General features: G+C 34.7%; 1 protein-coding gene across 1 annotated transcript in view; it reads right to left on the minus strand.

Moving 5' to 3' along the window:
• The window catches only part of eys (eyes shut homolog), a 254763-nt gene that overhangs the window by 150485 nt on the left and 86567 nt on the right, over nucleotides 1-17711 (minus strand). Inside the window, 2 exon segments of the mRNA XM_051126527.1 lie at nucleotides 7586-7845; nucleotides 11839-11960. Coding sequence (XP_050982484.1) covers nucleotides 7586-7845; nucleotides 11839-11960 — 382 coding nt within the window.

Consider the following 17711-nt stretch of genomic DNA (forward strand, 5'->3'; position numbering starts at 1 on the left):
ATGCAATCTAGAAAGGGGCATGCGCACCATCATCTCATTTAAGAGTCATGCTGTAACATGGGATTTTCTCCCGGCGGATTGTTAAAAGTGATGAGTCAGACTTTTTCATCGTATAATTTCATACAGCAGAAGGGTAAAGGACTTTAGGATAGCCGCTTGGGATGCGTATTTTGTTAAGTCTGACAGATAAATTCAGGAAAACGCTTAGAGTAGGATGAGGGGAATAGGCGGAGTTTCGCTTCTGCGCAGCATTTAGCTGATTTATACAGTTTCAGCAAATACTAATAAATGATAAAAGCTCAAACATTCCAGTTAAAAAGAGTACTTTTAAAAATAACATACTGTATCAAAACTATAATGATCCACACCAATTCTGTGCAATTACACTAGCTTAAACATATTACTTTAGGGGGTGGCGGTTAGAGAGTCGTGGGTTTGAGTCTCAGGTCAGGCAGGAATTGTCGGTGGGGGCAACATGTTCTCACTCCCAACTCGTCACATATTGACGCTTGGTCAGGACACTTTGGCGTCGCTTTTTGACATGCAGGGTCCTCCACTGATTTCAGCTGTTTGCCTTAATTTAATGGTTTGCATGCATTTGTAAAAAATATAAATAATTTTATTTAAAGTTATACTTTCATTGGAGCACCTAGACCCACATAAACGTACCCACTTCTGAACAATATAAAACACGTAACGGGCAAATGTAAGTACAGGCACAGGTATTTACTGCAGAAACTGACCATAAACAAGCAGTATAAAAGCATTACAAACAAGTCGTGCTGCATAAAACCTTAAAACATAAGATTTTAATCGCTGAAAATGTTGCTGCTCCGTTAATGTGCTCACATCTCATTCAAAAAGATACTCCCGAACATTAGCATGACGTGAACGGTCACGAGACACAAGAGCCAATGGCATTTCGCAACCAAGGCTGACGTAATGCTTCTTTTGACGGGTGACATTTTTTTAATTTATGCACAAACAGATGGAGCTTTATGGTGGTGGACGGAGACAGATCGCATCTATTCCTTTCACAAATCAATCGTTTTGCCTCGGAAGACTGGGAATATTAATACTTTTTGATAAATTATGATTGTAGCTGTATCTGCCAGTTATATCTTAACTGGTAGGTTTAGGGGCAGGGGTTGGGTTACGTGTTCATAAATGTGTAAATAATCAAATGTAAATAAAACTTGTGACTGCTTACATTGAAAAAATAACACCCCAACATATATGCAATAATGGCAATATTATTACCCAGTACACTGTAAACCCTAATGCTGTCTTTACTTATACAATCAAGTAATGTTGACTAAACATTACTTAAAATTTTGCATTTTGGACCTATTACTTAAAAATATGAGTTCATTTAACTTATTTACTATCAAAATGCATAAACTTAAGATTTCAAGTGTTGTGAGCATGATTAATCATTTGAAAAAAAAATAATTTTCAAAAGTCATCTTGAATGTTGCATTTTCAGTACAACTGAAATATTTGAGAGAACATCACATAAGCTGACTTCATAAATTAATGTTGATTTTCCTGAAAAGGTTTTTTTTTTTTTTTTTTTTTTAAATACTCACCATTATAGTGAATAGTGTTACTTTTGGTTGGGCACTTGGAACTTTGTTTATATTATTATAGTTTTCTTTCTGTTGTTGCAACAATGCAGCATGAAATCAGAGTTCTTTGATTTCAAAGAAAGAAAAGTAATAAATAGATTTCTTTTAGAAGGTGATCTATGTTCTAATTAAATCATTAGGTTTTTTAGGTAATTAAATCATGAGTGTTTTTCATGATGATTAATGATTTTACAATTTTACTGTTTTTCTTTTTTTTATAAACACTATAAGAAGCTTTTAACTGCGTTTATATAATCTTTTAATATTTGGGGTAATGTGCATTAGTCACACACAGACTTCAACATTCAGCATGTGAATCACAACAATGGTAACAACTCAATTTTATTTATTTTTATTAACTATCAATAACCATTTTATGAGCTTTTTTTGTTTGTTTTTTGTTGTGCTACTACTGACATGACTTGCAGTCAAATATAAGAACATTGCTTAACAGTTTTAAGTTACATTTTCATGTTGAGTTAACTTAAATATACAAGCACACTTAAAAAAATGAATACCAAGTGAACAAAATTGTTTAAGTACATTAAATAAGTGCTAAGTTTGTTGAACTGAATGATTTAAGTACAGTCTACAAAACCGCCAAGTTAAATAAACTTAAATATGCAAGTTTTGGAAGATTCCATTACTCAATTAAATTGAGGCAACGAGTTTACTCAATCAATTTAGTCCAATTAACTTATTAGGGTTTTCAGTATACATAATTTAATAACAATGATAAAATTTAAAGTGCCTTTTGTGGCAGCATTGTGACGGCAAGGGTTTCTTATTTAAAGCAATGAAGGACCCTGCACATGGAAAAATTACGCTAAAAGGGTACCCTGTGCGTCAAAAAGTGATGCCAAAGGGTCCTGGCCAAGTGTTAATATGTGACGAGTTGGGAGTGAGAACGTGTTGATGGGGGAAGTGAATAACCAGCGCTCTCTCCATCCTCAATACCACAACTGAGGTGAGACAATGCACCGAAGGCCGGAATTAATTTTGAAATGCACAAATTCAGAATATGGAACACCATACTTGGTCACACGTCACATCCTTCCCTTTCCTTACTGAACACAAAAACATATCATGTGTATTGAACACAAACCATGTGTTCAATAGTCCACGTAGAGCTGCTGCCCCAACTCTAACCAATATAACTGCAAGACACCGTCTAATAAGCTGTCACAGTGAATTAATACTGAAATGTTAGCTGCTGAAAAAAGGAGGCTTAGCAAATAGACTAAAGAAAAGGGCAATGCGAACCCATAATAAAAAGGTTGCAAAAATGTTTTAAAGAGGAAAGAAACACACACAGGTTTGTTTTTGTGAATTGTAAGGACATTCCATAGGCATAATGGTTTTTATACTGTACAAACTGTATTTTCTATCACCCTACACCTAAACCTAGCCCTCACAGGAAACTGTGCAAATTTTTACTTTCTCAAAACAAACAAACAAAAAAAACCTATGTAATACCCATGTCACTATACAAATTTGTGTCCTGATATGTCACAAAAACAAGCACATGCACGCACAAACACACACACAACCTAATACATTTTGTTAAATTAACAGATAGATAGATAGACATCTAATTGATAAAAAAAAAACATATGCCATTCAAAAGTTTGGGATCAGTAAGATTTTTAATGTTTTTAATGTCTCTTATGCTCAAAGCAGTATTTATTTGCTCAATACATAAAAAGTGAAATATATTTGCAATTTCTAATATTGGTTTCCTATTTTAATATACTTTAAAATATAATTTATTTCTGTGATGCAACACTGAATTTTCCATTAGGCGTTACTCCAGTCTAAAATACAGAAAAAAACTGTCATTTTGCAAAATAATATTGCAATTTAAAATAACAGTTTTCTGTTTTAATATACTTTAAAATATAATTTATTCCTGTGAAGCAAAGCTGCATTTTTCAGCATCATTACTCCAGTCTTCAGTGTCACGACCCTCAGAAATCTTTCTAATACACTGCTCTAATATCAGTGTTAGTAAGTGATCTGGTCTCAACGAGCATAATAATATCAGTGTATACACTTTTATCCAAAGCGACTTGCATATGAGGACAATGGAAGCAACCAACAAAAGAACAATTATTTTTAAAATAATAGACAAATGTAATGAAAGTAGACAGACTAGAAATAGAATAGAATACTTCATCTGCTTCTCTTAATTGTGGCTATTATTAGGGTCATGCATCATCAGAAAAAAATCTACAGCTGTATCAAGGTTGTGTTGTGATTTACTGACTACATACTCCATCTATTGGCTTGCCAAGCACTTAAATTATCTTCAAGAAGTCAACTCTTTTTATAGTTACTGTACAGGTACAACATACAATGACAGCTGATTTGACCACAAAGTACTGCCAGTGTAGCTAATTATAGTGCTGAACAAGTTGCTGTCGCTGTTGTCACTTCCAAGTACTCATCCCTAGTAACCACACAGTGAGACAGCCTTCCACACTATACAGCAGCACAGCGTTGTGGTATTCACTACTGTTGAATGAGTAATAGCATCTGAATCGCTGTGGAGACACATCAGATTCCCTGTGAAACTGTGAAGTGATCAACTGAATACAAATGTGCAAAATTTCAAGTTAGAGCAATCTGTGCCTGAAACACAGCAGACAAGTATTATGAGTAAGTGATCTGGTCTCAACGAGCATAATAATATCAGGAGCATTTCGAATGGCAGATGAGCACGCGTGTGTGTGTGCGTATGCGAGAGAGTACGCTTCGCTGTGATTAAAGAGATTGTGCAGAAACCTCTTTTGCACCTCCTGTTCTGTGCATTCATCAGACGGGGCTCTTCTTCCTTTGATGGAAACCTGCAGCCAAAATTTAATGAAACACTTGGAACTTGTTCGTTGGCAGAAGTGATAAGGTCTGTTCTGTCTCTGCAGACAGAGTCAAAAATAGGAAAGCAAAGAAAATGGGAAAATCATTGGAAGGCTAAGACACCGTTTAACAAGGAAGAAAGTAGTTACAATGGCTTCAAATCACTGTGTGATCCTTTATAATTCTCTCCCATGCTGAAGACATCAATGGACAAATACTGCAGGGGAGAGCTGGCAGAACAAAACTAGAAAGCCATGCATATCCAGAGAGCCACCGCTTCCTCTCATGAGCCACTCTTTCCTTCAACGAGTTTAGAAATGTGGAGTATTTCGGTAGATTTTAAGTCAAATATAGGGAGATATTAGATATGCAGAATGTCTATTAACTATCATTTATCTGCACTAACATTCAAATATTTACCTTAAAACATATTAAACTGGGTCATATAATGAAAACAACACTGATGTTGATACACTATGCACATGCTGCAATATTCAGATCTCGCAGTTTGTTCCACAATTCAAAAAGACCATCTTTTGAAATCAAGTTGCAAAAGAGGCTCAAGGCTAATTAAAAAATCTCTATGGTCGTGATATCACATGCAGCCGTGCACATTTACATATTCGTGACACCTACTGCCTGCTCAGTCAGGGTTAAATAACAAGCTGTTCCTGGGACGTGTACAAAAACTATCGCTCTGTTTATAGTATTCTTATAAAGGATCTCAACAACACAAGCAAATGGCTGAAATTGATTTTTTTTTTTTTAACCAAGGTCTTGATCATTTTAGTATAATTTTACCAGTTTCTGTGGCACATTTCAACATGAATTGCAGTCTAACACATGCTGTTTGTGTCACACACCTACACTACCATTCAAAAGTTTGGGGTCAGAGTATGTAGTTTTTTTTTTTTCTTTTCTTTGAGCTTCAAAGTACAACATATCAGGATGATTTCTGAAGGATCATGGGACCCTGGAGACTGAAGTAATGATGCTGAAAATTCAGCTTTTCTATTATAGGAATAAACTGTATTTTAATATATTAAAAACCCAAGATATTTTAAATTGCAATAATATTTCACGATATTACAGTTTTTACTGTATTTTGGAAAAATAAATGCAGCTTTAGTGGGATAAGAAACTTTATTCAAAACCATAAAAAATGTCAACCTGAAACTTTTGAAAAGTGTGTAAATTTTCCAGTCAATTTGTTCATATTTACTGTACAGACAGACGCAAAAGCGGACTCAGATTTAATGTGCTGGCCAAGAAATCAAACCTAGGTCGACTGCCTGGAAGGCAGCTATGCTCATCAGTATACCACCAAAGCAGTGATGTGATTTTTATTGCAGGGTTTTCCTATGACCTTCAACAAATTTCCATGGCTTATTCATGGAAGACAGATAAGAGCTTGTAGAAATCATTTTATATAAATTGCTGTGTGAATTTTCAAATCCTTGTAAAGTACCAGTCTTTTGAAATAATAAAAGAATTAAATGACCACACTTATTAGTGTACAAAACGTTTCAAACGAGGCCAAGGAGTCAAGGTTTTCTTGGGGCATGACCCCATTAGATCCTGCAGAGAGATGCTGTAAGTACACCATCTGGCAGCAAAAACATCTTTCTGCTTTGATGACCATTCAGAAGGATCTGTTAAATATGCGTTGTGGTTCTCTCATGAACATGCAGTGAACAGACATGGAAGAGTAGAAATTGTTGAATAAAGTCATTTGCACACAAAAAGCATTCTTGTAGCTTCATAAATTAAAGGTTTAACCACTGATGTCACATGGACTATTTCAGCGATGTCCTCACTACCTTTCTTGGCCTTAAACGTGTCATTTACAGTGTCAGGTGTTTCCATGGAACCCCACAGTGTCTTGCAAAAGTATTCATACCCTTTCATTTATTTCCACATTTTGTTATGTTGCAGGTTTATGTTACACTGTTTAAATTACTTTTTTTTTGTCCACATCAGTCTACACTCCATACACCATAATGACAAAGCACAAAACAGATTTGTGACAACTTTGCAAATTTATTAAAAATAAAACACTGAAATAAGTACATTGCATAAGTATTCATACCCTTAACTCAGTATTTAGTTGAAGCACCTTTACACTTTCAAAAGTCTTTTTGGGTATGATCTGACAGGTTTTGCACATCTGAATTTGCCAGGTATTTGTCATTCTTCTCCTCACCTCTTCACCTCTCAAGCTCTGTCACCTCGGATGGGGGCTGGCAGACATTTTCAGGTTTCTCCAGAAATGCCAGAAGTGGCTGGGCCACTCAAGGACATTCACAAATGTGTCTATAAGCCACTCTTGCTGTGTGCTTAGGGTCATTGTCCTGTTGGAAGGTGAACCTTCTGCCCAGTCTGAGATTCTGAATACTCTGGACTGGGTTTTAATTAAGGCTCTCTCAATTTTTTGGTGCATTGAGCTTTAATTCTCCTCTGACGAGTCCCCTCAGTCCCTGCTGCTGAAAAACAGCCCCACAGCATGAGGCTGACACCATCACACTTTATTGTTGGGATGGTAGACCTTTTGAGAGGTGTGTGCCTTTTTAAAATCATACTCATTCAAATGAATTTGCCACAGTTTAACTCCACTCAAAGTATAGCAACATCTACTAGCAATATGAACGCTGCTCAATTTCAAGTGTCTTAGAAAAGGGTATGGATACTTATGCAATGGAATCATTAATTAAAAAATAAAAGATGATTCCATTAATTATTTTTTTCATTTTCTTTCTTAATAAATTTGCTAAGTTGTCACAAACCTGTGCTTTGTCATTATGGTGTATGGAGTGTAGATTGATGTAGACAAAAATTATTTAAAGCATTTTAACATAAGGCTGCAACACAAAACATGAAAAAAATTAAGAGGTATGAATACATTTGCAAGGCACTGTATTTACATCTAGCAAAGGTGTAATTAGTAGGAAATTCATGCTTTTACCCGAATAACCAACTCAGTGGAAAGCAAGTGAATTAAAACAAGCTACAGAAGCGCAAACATAAAACCCTATGAGTGACAGATCTCACCCAGCAGGTGGGTGGGTCAGTAGGTAGGATGCAGTTGGGTTGCTATATCTCACCGACTGGGCAAACACAGAGGGAGTTTCCATCTGACTTGGCACGGCAGGTAGAGTTGTGCAGGCAGGGGTTATGCCACAGGTCGCAGGGGTCGTAGGCCTGTTCACAGAGGAGGCCGGTATAGAAGGGCGGGCAGGTGCACGAGAACTCCCCTGGGATGTCAGACTCCACGCAATGTGCTCCGTTCAGGCAGGGAGAGAAAGAACATTCCTTCACATCCTCTCCACAATCCAGGCCTGTCCAGCCATGAGGACAAGTACAGCTATGAGACAAAAGAGGTATTTTCAGATAAGAGAATTCATTGTTTGTTATTTCAAGCTTGCATGATTTTTTATTTTCTGGCCACTCTTTTCTGTATAACAAACATGAACGTTGACCAAAGTGTGGTAAGCTCTAAAATGACAAAAAAGCACCATAAAAAAAAAAAGTTGAAAATAATAGTTGAATTCATAAAAATGACCCTCTTCAAAAGTTCACATATGCTCGATTCTTGATACTGTGTTGTTACCTGAATGATCACAGCTTTTTTTTTTCTTTTTTTTTTTTTTTTTTGTGTAGGTTTTTCAGCATTTCTGTGTATTTGAACCCTTTCTAACAATGACTGTATGATTTTGAGATCCATATTTTCACACCGAGGAAAATATGGATCTCAACTGAGGGACTCATATGAACTATTACAGAAGGTTTCAATTCTCACTGATGCTTCAGAAGGAAAAACAATGCATTAACAGCCAGGGGGTGAAAACTTTTGAACGGAATGAAAATGTGTACATTTTTCTTATTTTGCCTAAATATCATATTTGTTTCATTTAGTACTGCCCTTCAGAAGCTAAATAAGATACTTACATGTTTCCCCGAAGACAAAATAAGTTCAATTTACCCTGATCTTCATATTAAAAAATGTTCACCCAAAGCTCTTAATGCATTGTGTTTCCTTCCTTCCTTCATTTGAATCTTCTGTAATAGTTGCATATGAGTCCCTCAGTTGTCCACAGTGTGAAAAGATGGATCTCAAAATCATGGTTATTGTTGGAAAGGGTTCAAATACACAAAATTGCTGAATAACGAAAATTTGTTTTTCTAAAGGCAGGCAGTTTAACTACTCAGGACCAACAAGGCAGCCATGAACAACTAACACTAAAACATACAAACAAAAACAAAAACAAAATCCCTCTTATTTTGGTAAAATAATTAACAATATAGAATATAGAATACTTCTTTTTCAGGAATAGAACATAGTAACTGCATTTATTTAAAACTGAAAAAAGGTCTCAAATTTAAAATTTAAGTTGTTTCTTAGTCATTTCAGAATCTCACAGCCTTACTTACCATTTGATCTTTAAATCTTGGTTAAATCTTTTCAGGAAAAGTTAAAAGTTAAAAGTTCAGGATATTAAATCACCTTTTGTATTTCATGGAAGACAAAGTCGCCCAGACTTGGAACAACACGAGAGCGACTAAATGACGACAATTTTCATTTTCAGGCGGACTCCCGCTTTAAGGCATAACTCAGACAAGAATAGCGCCTTGAAATCCTTTGGAATTCCATTGTGTGAAATTACTGAGGAAAATGATATTGTACTACTAAAATATTCATTCACGTACAGACCGACTGACACTCCTGGCACACAGTGACCTTGTAGCATAAAAGCAAATTCCCCCAGGGGCAGACTCCGATTTGGCTTAGCCCTGTGGTGCTTTTCACTAATGAATGTCATACGTCTCTGAAAATCCTTTTTTGTTCATTTTAGACCAGGATTACAATGTGTGCCATGAACTAAACTCTTACAAATTAAACCTTCTACTTAATTTCAGGGGAAAAAACCCAACACAATAGCTATTTTAAAGAGGCCAGAAATGATATTTCTACAGGTGTTATTAAAATAAAATGAGCCGTGAGTCATAATTATATGGTTGAAATGCAAATGAAAATCATATTACTAAAATCTTATTTCATTCTTATAATCAAAATACAGCAACCCATGAGACAAAGTACATTATTTACATAAAATACAAGAAAACAACTTAAATGTATCAACTTCATTCTGCTCCGATTTTCATCGCCGTGCACTTTACATAGTTTTTAGTATGTTTGATGTATTTCCTGTTGAAATAGGAGGTTAGGCCAGGGCATATCAATAAAACAGCTAATAATTTTTAATTTACATCACAAAAATGAATTCTGAATATCTGTAAGTATTGTCAACTTCAAAAAGTACACCAGCAGTGCTAACAGACATTGGCTCTAAGCTACAGATCTACAAAAAGCTACGCAAACTCCAAACAAAACACGGTTTTACTTTATTTTGCCATTCATAGTCAAAACTGAATCGCTGTCAGGAGATTTCTGGACAGCTGAGGGGATTTATAGGTTAATTGCACTATTGGTCTGAGAAGCATTAAATCCCAGACAGCTGGAAGTAGGACACTGGGAGGTTAGAGCAGTGAGCTGGGATTATATTTACCAGAGTGAATCCCAGAGAGCGCCGGAGGTATCTGCATTCCACTTGGTGGCAGTGATCTTACAGCTGAGCTGCCAATCCCTGTCTTAAACCCATCCTCTATTCTCTCGCTCTCGCCTTTCAGTCTATTTTCTTCCCTCTTTCTTTCCCTTCCTCCCTCCGCTGCCCTTAGCAAGAGGGCACATTAGGTGAAACAGAAGCAGGAGCTTTTTCCTCAAAAGAGGCACCGATTGAAAGAAACCTCCTCCTGCTGTGCTGCACTGATTGATTCATTTGTTTTACCTGCCATCTGCAATTCATTATCTCACACATTTGCAAAAGTGCAGTCTGTCTCTGCGTGAAGAGAGAATAGGTGGCTAAACTTAATGCTGCTATTTCACATAGTCCAGGGTTTGCCAAATGGGGGTTTATGCACCGGTTCATGAGGGAACTGCAGGGGGTTTGTGAGTTGATGAAAAGCTAATAATTAATTATACTGAATGTAAAATTTAAATAAATAAATGTGACTGGAAGATAAATCGCAATATAGCTTAGTGCAATAATCAAATAAAAGGCTGCAATTTAATTAAACAGCTGTATAGTTTGATGCAGCTCATTTTATTGCATGATTATCAAATATTTTTATTTTCCTGTACAACTGTAATGATTTTATAATTAGAGTTAATAAATACTTTAAGTGTCATTAAATGACTGAAATATATTTTTTAAGTAAATATTCTATGTCTAAGGGGTTCAGCTGACAAAAAAGCATTTTACAACATTTTAAAAACCAACTAGTTGGGAGTTCAACCTGATCATGTTAAGACATTTATGAATCAATTTAGAATTTATATTTTTACAAAAAGTATTCTCACAGCTTCTTAAAATTACGTTTGAACCACTGATGGACTATTTTAACAATGTCCTTACTACCTTTCAAAGCCAGCGAATGTTTCAGTTGCACTGCTGTCTACGCAGGGTCACAAAGCTCTTGGATTTCATCAAATATATGTGACCCTGGATCACAAAACCAGTCAAAAGAGATTTACACCATCTGAAAGCTGAATAAATAAGCTTTCCATTGATGTATGGTTTGTAAGGACAATATTTGGTCTTGATACAACTATTTGAAAATCTGTAATCTGAGGTTGCAAAAAAATCAAAATATTGAGAAAACTGCCTTTAATGTTGTCCAAATAATGTTCTTAACAATGTATATTACTAATCAAAAATTAAGTTTTCATATATTTACTGTAGAAATTTTACAAAATATCTTCATGTAACATGATCTTTAATTAATTTCCTAATGATTTTTGCCATAAAAAAAAAAAAAAAAAAATCAATTTTGACCCAAACAATGTATTTTTGGCTATTGCTACAAATATACCCCAGCGACTTAAGACAGGTTTTGTGGTCCAGGGTCACATATTTTAATTTGTGTTCCAAAGATGAACAAAGGTCTTATGGGTTTGGAATGACTTGAGGGTGAGTAATTAAAGGCAGAATTTTTCGTTTTTGGCGAACTAACCCTTTAACAAAGCATTGTCTAGAACAGAACAGGCTAGAGATTCAAGAAAAGGTGAATGTGTAAAAGAAGCTTCGATTTTCTTTAAAAGGAGTCAACATCAGCAGGAAATGAAAAGAAATGCATTTTCAGCAATTACATAAATTAAAAAAAAATCTACATAAACTGGACAACCTCATTAATCAACAGGCAGGTTGTTGGAAAAACTAGTCGACCATGTGACCCATCTCTTGCATATCCATTTGCCCAGATTTTCTTTGCTTTATCAAGCTGTGTTTTTGCAACCCACCTGTAAGCGTTGAGGAGGTCTGTACAGGTGGCGTTGTTTTTACAGGGGTTTGATGAACATTCGTCGGTCTCCCATTGACAGAACTCTCCCTCCCAGCCGGGCAGACAGAGGCAGTCGTAACTCTGTAATGCAAATGAAGACAGCGAATGAAAAGATAATAGAGAGCGGCGTAACACTTTCATCTAACCCTTGCCTTGACCTAGATAAATACAGCATATTCTGCCACCAATCACTCCACGCACCTGAAAATGTCTTCATTAAAACATTCACAGTAAATTAACAGAATAACAAATGATGGTATAAGCAAAGCACTGCGGAGTTAAAGCAATAATTCATTTAAACATGAATATTTTAAAATATCTCCATAACAACTCAAGATAATTTGTATGAGATGCCAAAATGACATGGCTTGTATAAAAACATAAATATAAATATTAGGGCTGGGCAAAAAAAAAAATGAAAAATAGCAGAATCATTACCGTACAGAGGTTATTTTTTATTTAGTACTGACCTGAATAGGATATTTAACATAAAAGAGGTTTACATACAGTCCACAAGAGAAAATAATACTTGCATTTATAAAAATGACCCTGTTCAAAAGTTTACATACACTTGATTCTTAATACTGTGTTGTTACCAGAATGATCCACAGATGTGTGTGTGTTTTTTTTTTTTTTTTTTTTTTTTTTTTATTATTTAGTGATAGTTGTTCATCAGTCCCTTGTTTTTCCTGAGCAGTTAAACTGCCTGCTGTTCTTCAGAAAAATCCTTCAGGTCCAACAAATTCTTTGGTTTTTCAGCATTTTTGTGTATTTGAACCCTTTCTAACAATGACTGTATGATTCTGAGATCCATTGTTTCACACTGAGGACAACTGAGGGCTCATATGCAACTAATACAGAAGCTTTAAACACTCACTGATGCTTCAGAAGAAAACACAACGCATTAAGAACGCGAGCTGGAAGATCAGGGTAAATTTAACTTATCTTGTCTTCCGGGAAACATGCAAGTATCTTCTCTAGCTTCTGAAGGGCAGTACTAAATTAAATGATATTTAGGCAAAAAAATGAAGACATCTTCTTTCTGTTTAAAAGTTTACACCCCCGACTCTTAATGCATCATTTTTCCTTCTGAAGCATCAGAGCGCATTTGAATCTTCTGTAATAGTTGTATATGAGTCCCTCAGTTGTCTTCAGTGTGAAAAGATGCATCTCAAAATCATACAGTCATTGTTGGAAAGGTTTAAATACGTAAAAATGCTGAAAATCCAAAGAATTTGTAGGACCTAAAAGAAAACAGCTGGCAGTTTAACTGTTCAGGACAAACAAGGGACTGACAAACAACTATCACTAAACAAAAAAACAAAACAAAAAAAACACAGCTGTGGATCATTCAGGTAACAAAACAGTATTAAGAATTAAGACTATGTAAACTTTTGAATGGGGTCATTTTTATAAATTCAACTATTATTTTCTCTTGTTGGCTATATGTAAATATCTTTTATGTGAAATATCTTATTCAGGTCAGTACTACATAAAAAATAACATGCATTTTGTATGATCCCTCTTAGTTTGGTAAAATAATTAACATCTTACAGATTCTGCAAGGTGTATGCAAAATTTTGACCTCAACTGTATATGCGCCATATAACATTCATTATAATTTTTCTTCAGTGTTCTTCTGTTCTTCAGTGTTTAATTATGTTTGAATAAATCCATCAAGTGTTTATGACTTATGACTTCATTTATACTTCAGAAACGAATTAGAGTAGAAATATAACTAAGTAATTGTAACTTTATTATTATAAAAACTTCAGTGAACGTAATTTAAGCGTTTGTATATAAATCAGTTCATTTTAACTTTCAGTATTATAGTAATGCATTACCAACTGACTCTCATTTATATTTTACAGCATTAGTTGAGTTTTCTTTCCTTGAGAAAATGTGACATGTACTGTACTTGATATATTTCCAAAATAACTGATATGTAATTGAATCAGAAATCAAATCGAAAGTTTGTAAGGCAGAATCAAATCAAATCATAAAATTGGGTCAAAACCTAGCCCTAATAACTACACACTATACACCACTGTTTAAAAGTTTGGAGCCTGTATACTTACACTTATAAATTGATCAAAAGTTACAATAATAACATTACAAAATATTTTATTTCAAATAAATGCTGTTCTTTTGAACTTTCTATCTCACTTCCACAAAATTATTAAGTAGCCCAACTGTTTTCAACCGTTTTGTCAATGTTTTCACAATTTTTCTAATATATTTGACTTTAAATATAATAACAGATGACATTTCCAGCCATTTCCTGAAGCATGAAACAAGCAAACAATAAAGTAAATCAATAAGTACCTTCCTATTCCTTTCTCTTAGTCTTGAGAAAAAAAAAAAAAAGTGCGCGCACACACACACAAACGGCGTGCAGTTGAGGTTTATATTATAATTTGCTCTGAGGGCAATCTGTGGGCAGCTTCAACTCTCAACCCACCTACTATTAACTCCAAATGTATTTAGCATGGTTTTCAAACTTGTTATCTTTACGGAAGAGCAACCATTGCTATGCAAATGCACTCTCTCAACCACCCACCACTGCGCATCAGATATTCAGGCATGTCTTTAAAGGCATGCAAACTATTAATTTTGGCATAAATTACTAAAGAAATCTGCATGAAGCACACATTTCAAAGAGAAATATTCAGAATTACACCCCATGTTCTGACATAAACAGCACTTGTGAAAAAATGCATACTCTCTATTTAGTGCTCGAATAGAAGCTACAATGTAAATGCGTTTTGCACTTTTTTTTTTTTTTACTGGAAATGTGCTGTCCTTTACGTCTTGGTGAGTTTACTACTACGGATCTCCCCTCCACTAAGTTTTCATTATGAAAATTAATCACTGCGGGTGGGTTGTTGTCTGTTATTTTGCATGGCAAAGGTTTCAATCTCATCCCGTGTAATGGAAATGAGCACAGGTTTGCACAGTCAAGGCATGGTTAGAGTTCTTCATCACGGCTGCCCCGAGGGTTGATCCTGGAGTGCATGCTAATCTGTGCTTCATCCAGACGCAGACACAGTGTTAAGCTCTGCCTAATGTAATTTGAGCACCGCAGGCCTTATTCATAAGACAGAAGAAGCTATGCAGACATGGTGTGATAGATCAGATGCCTCCAGAAGACTTCTGTTTTTCACCCCTGGCTAAGGACAGTATAATCTTATTTAGGCTGCTAAATTATCAGCTGGGATCGTAGCTCTCCTGAGAAACCTAGGGTTGTGCGGGGTGTTTTTATTTTAACAGAAGTAAATAAATAACTACATAAACACTGCCAGGAAGTAAACCGCAATCTGTGAGAGGGATTTCAAAAGCTTGCTCCTGTCTCCACATGAAGTTGCACAAGAAAACTTATTTTTGGAATGAGATAATTGTTATAGAATGAGTTAGAAACGTCTCTCATCTACTACATGCAAGATGAATTTCTGCATAACAGTGCAGTTAATTGCTTGCAAAGACTACAATGACAAAATTTATGTGTGTTATATATAAATGATGTATTGATTTCAAATAACTATGCAATTGCTATTCATAAAATATGATGAATATTTTATAGTAGTACTGTAATGCTACAGTACAGAGAAATGGCATGCTCAAAACGATGGCAGAATACATGCAATATTATTAATTAAATACTTATAAATTAAATGTGTACAACTGAGCAAGTATCAGTCAAGTGGACTGTCAAAATTAATCACTAAACACTAGTAACTGCAAACAGATCATATAAAAAATATGTAAAAAAAAAAAAAAAAACAACATTAATTGGAATTGCAAGAACCATAATATTTCAAAATAACAATTAATAATTGTAACAATAAGTAATAAGATTGCTGAAGTAGTCATCTAATTAACTTTATAAAAAAAAAAGCTTTATATAATACGCATTATTCTAAACTATTACTGAACTGAAAGTCAAAAGGTAAAGCCATATTAATTGTTCATGCCCCTGTGAATGCTGGGAAGACAGCAAATAGACCTAAACGACATAGCCATTGCTCGAAATGAGCAAGGCAACACATTTATAACTTTTATAATTAGATTATGAAACAACTACATATAAAACAGCCTAATGTATTATTGAAAAGTCCTTAATTTTGTCACATTTTATTGAAATGTTTGTTTTGTAAAGTACAATGCCATTCAAAAGTTTAGGATCAGTAAGATTTTTAATGTTTTTTAAGTTTTTGAGTGTCTTATGCTCATCAAGGCTGCATTTATTTGTTCAAAAATACAGAAAAAAATGTAATATTGTGATGTTTTATTGCAATTTCTAATAATGGTTTCCTATTTTAATATACTTTAAAATATAATTTATTCCTGTGATGCAGCGCTGAGTTTTAATCAGTCATCACTCACCTTTAGAGTCACACGATCCTTCAGAAATCATTCTAATATGCTGATATGCTGACAATTGTTAAAACTGTTGTGCTGCTTAATATATATACACATTAAAACAGCATATTAGAATGATTTCTAAAGGATAATGTGATACTGAAGACTGGAGTAATGATGCTGAAAATTCAGCTTTGCATCACAGGAATAAATTAAATGTTAAATTTAATATTTCACAAGATTACATTTTTTTTCTGTATTTTTGATCAAATAAATACAGCCTCGATGAGCAACAGAAATGTCTTTTAAAAAACATTCCAAACATTTGAATGGCAGTGTATATATTATTTAGTAAATGATAAACTCTAGTACAAACTGATATTCACAATAAATATTTAACAAATATAAAATAAAACTAATTTGTAGTATTACTATAAACAACAGCTACTAAAATATATATAAATATATATATAAAAATGTGCATTTCATACAAGTGAATCTTAATGGAGATGAAGTCTATAACATGTGAAAAATGTAGGAGAAAATTGGATTGCCAATTTTCTAGGGTTAAGGAAGAAGCTATATCAAGGATATTGACAATTTAAAAAAGATGGAGTGAATACAGCAAATAGACAAGCAGAGGAGACATGCATTGTGGTGTACAAATGGAGCGATTTGTTATGTCTTAAGAGAACACAGAGGACACCGGGCCATTACGTACACTTCACAACACCATTATGCTCAAGGGGAATGTTGCAACAGCCCCTTCAACAAAGACGAGTTCAGAAAAAAAAGGTGCTATGGGGATATAAAACACAGTGTTGTGTTGAGGTTGTTTAACACTGCTAGATATGAAGTGAAAAGAGGAATGATGTAATGGCTCGAGGTCTTGTTCCTATAGCTGTGCTGATGTCATGATCGTGGGTTTGATTCCCAGGGAGCATGTGTACTGATAAAGCATAAGATGATTTCGATAAAAGTGTCTGCCAAATGAATAAATGCCATATAATCCCATACTCTTTGTAAATCCACGTTAAAGGGGTCATATACAGTATCAGGAGGAATCAAATTGTCATTGATCTTCGAGGAAGTAGTTCATTACACCATGATAACTTTGCAAAGTGACTGTTAATGAAGGATAGAGCAGATTAAAAACTATGTAACAGCAGCAAACGTGTCGCTCTCTAATTAATGCAGCACAGTACTTTATCATGAAATGCAAAATCTTTACATGGGGTCTTATGGTGTCTGCCCACCAAAACAGAAGCAAATATTCGCAAAAACATTGCATGTGCTTTCCTCCTGGGGGTGTGATATGTATCATCTACGACTGTATCGTAATGATTGTTTAAATTATATGCAATTTGACAGAGTATATTGCAAAAAACAAATAAAAACACACACAAAGATTGCACACATACACTACTACGCGATCTATGTTAGACTAGGCAAGAGCACATTTACAGTTCACGT

Source organism: Labeo rohita, chromosome 13, assembly GCF_022985175.1.
Source record: "Labeo rohita strain BAU-BD-2019 chromosome 13, IGBB_LRoh.1.0, whole genome shotgun sequence".
In the NCBI taxonomy this organism is placed as follows: domain Eukaryota; kingdom Metazoa; phylum Chordata; class Actinopteri; order Cypriniformes; family Cyprinidae; genus Labeo; species Labeo rohita.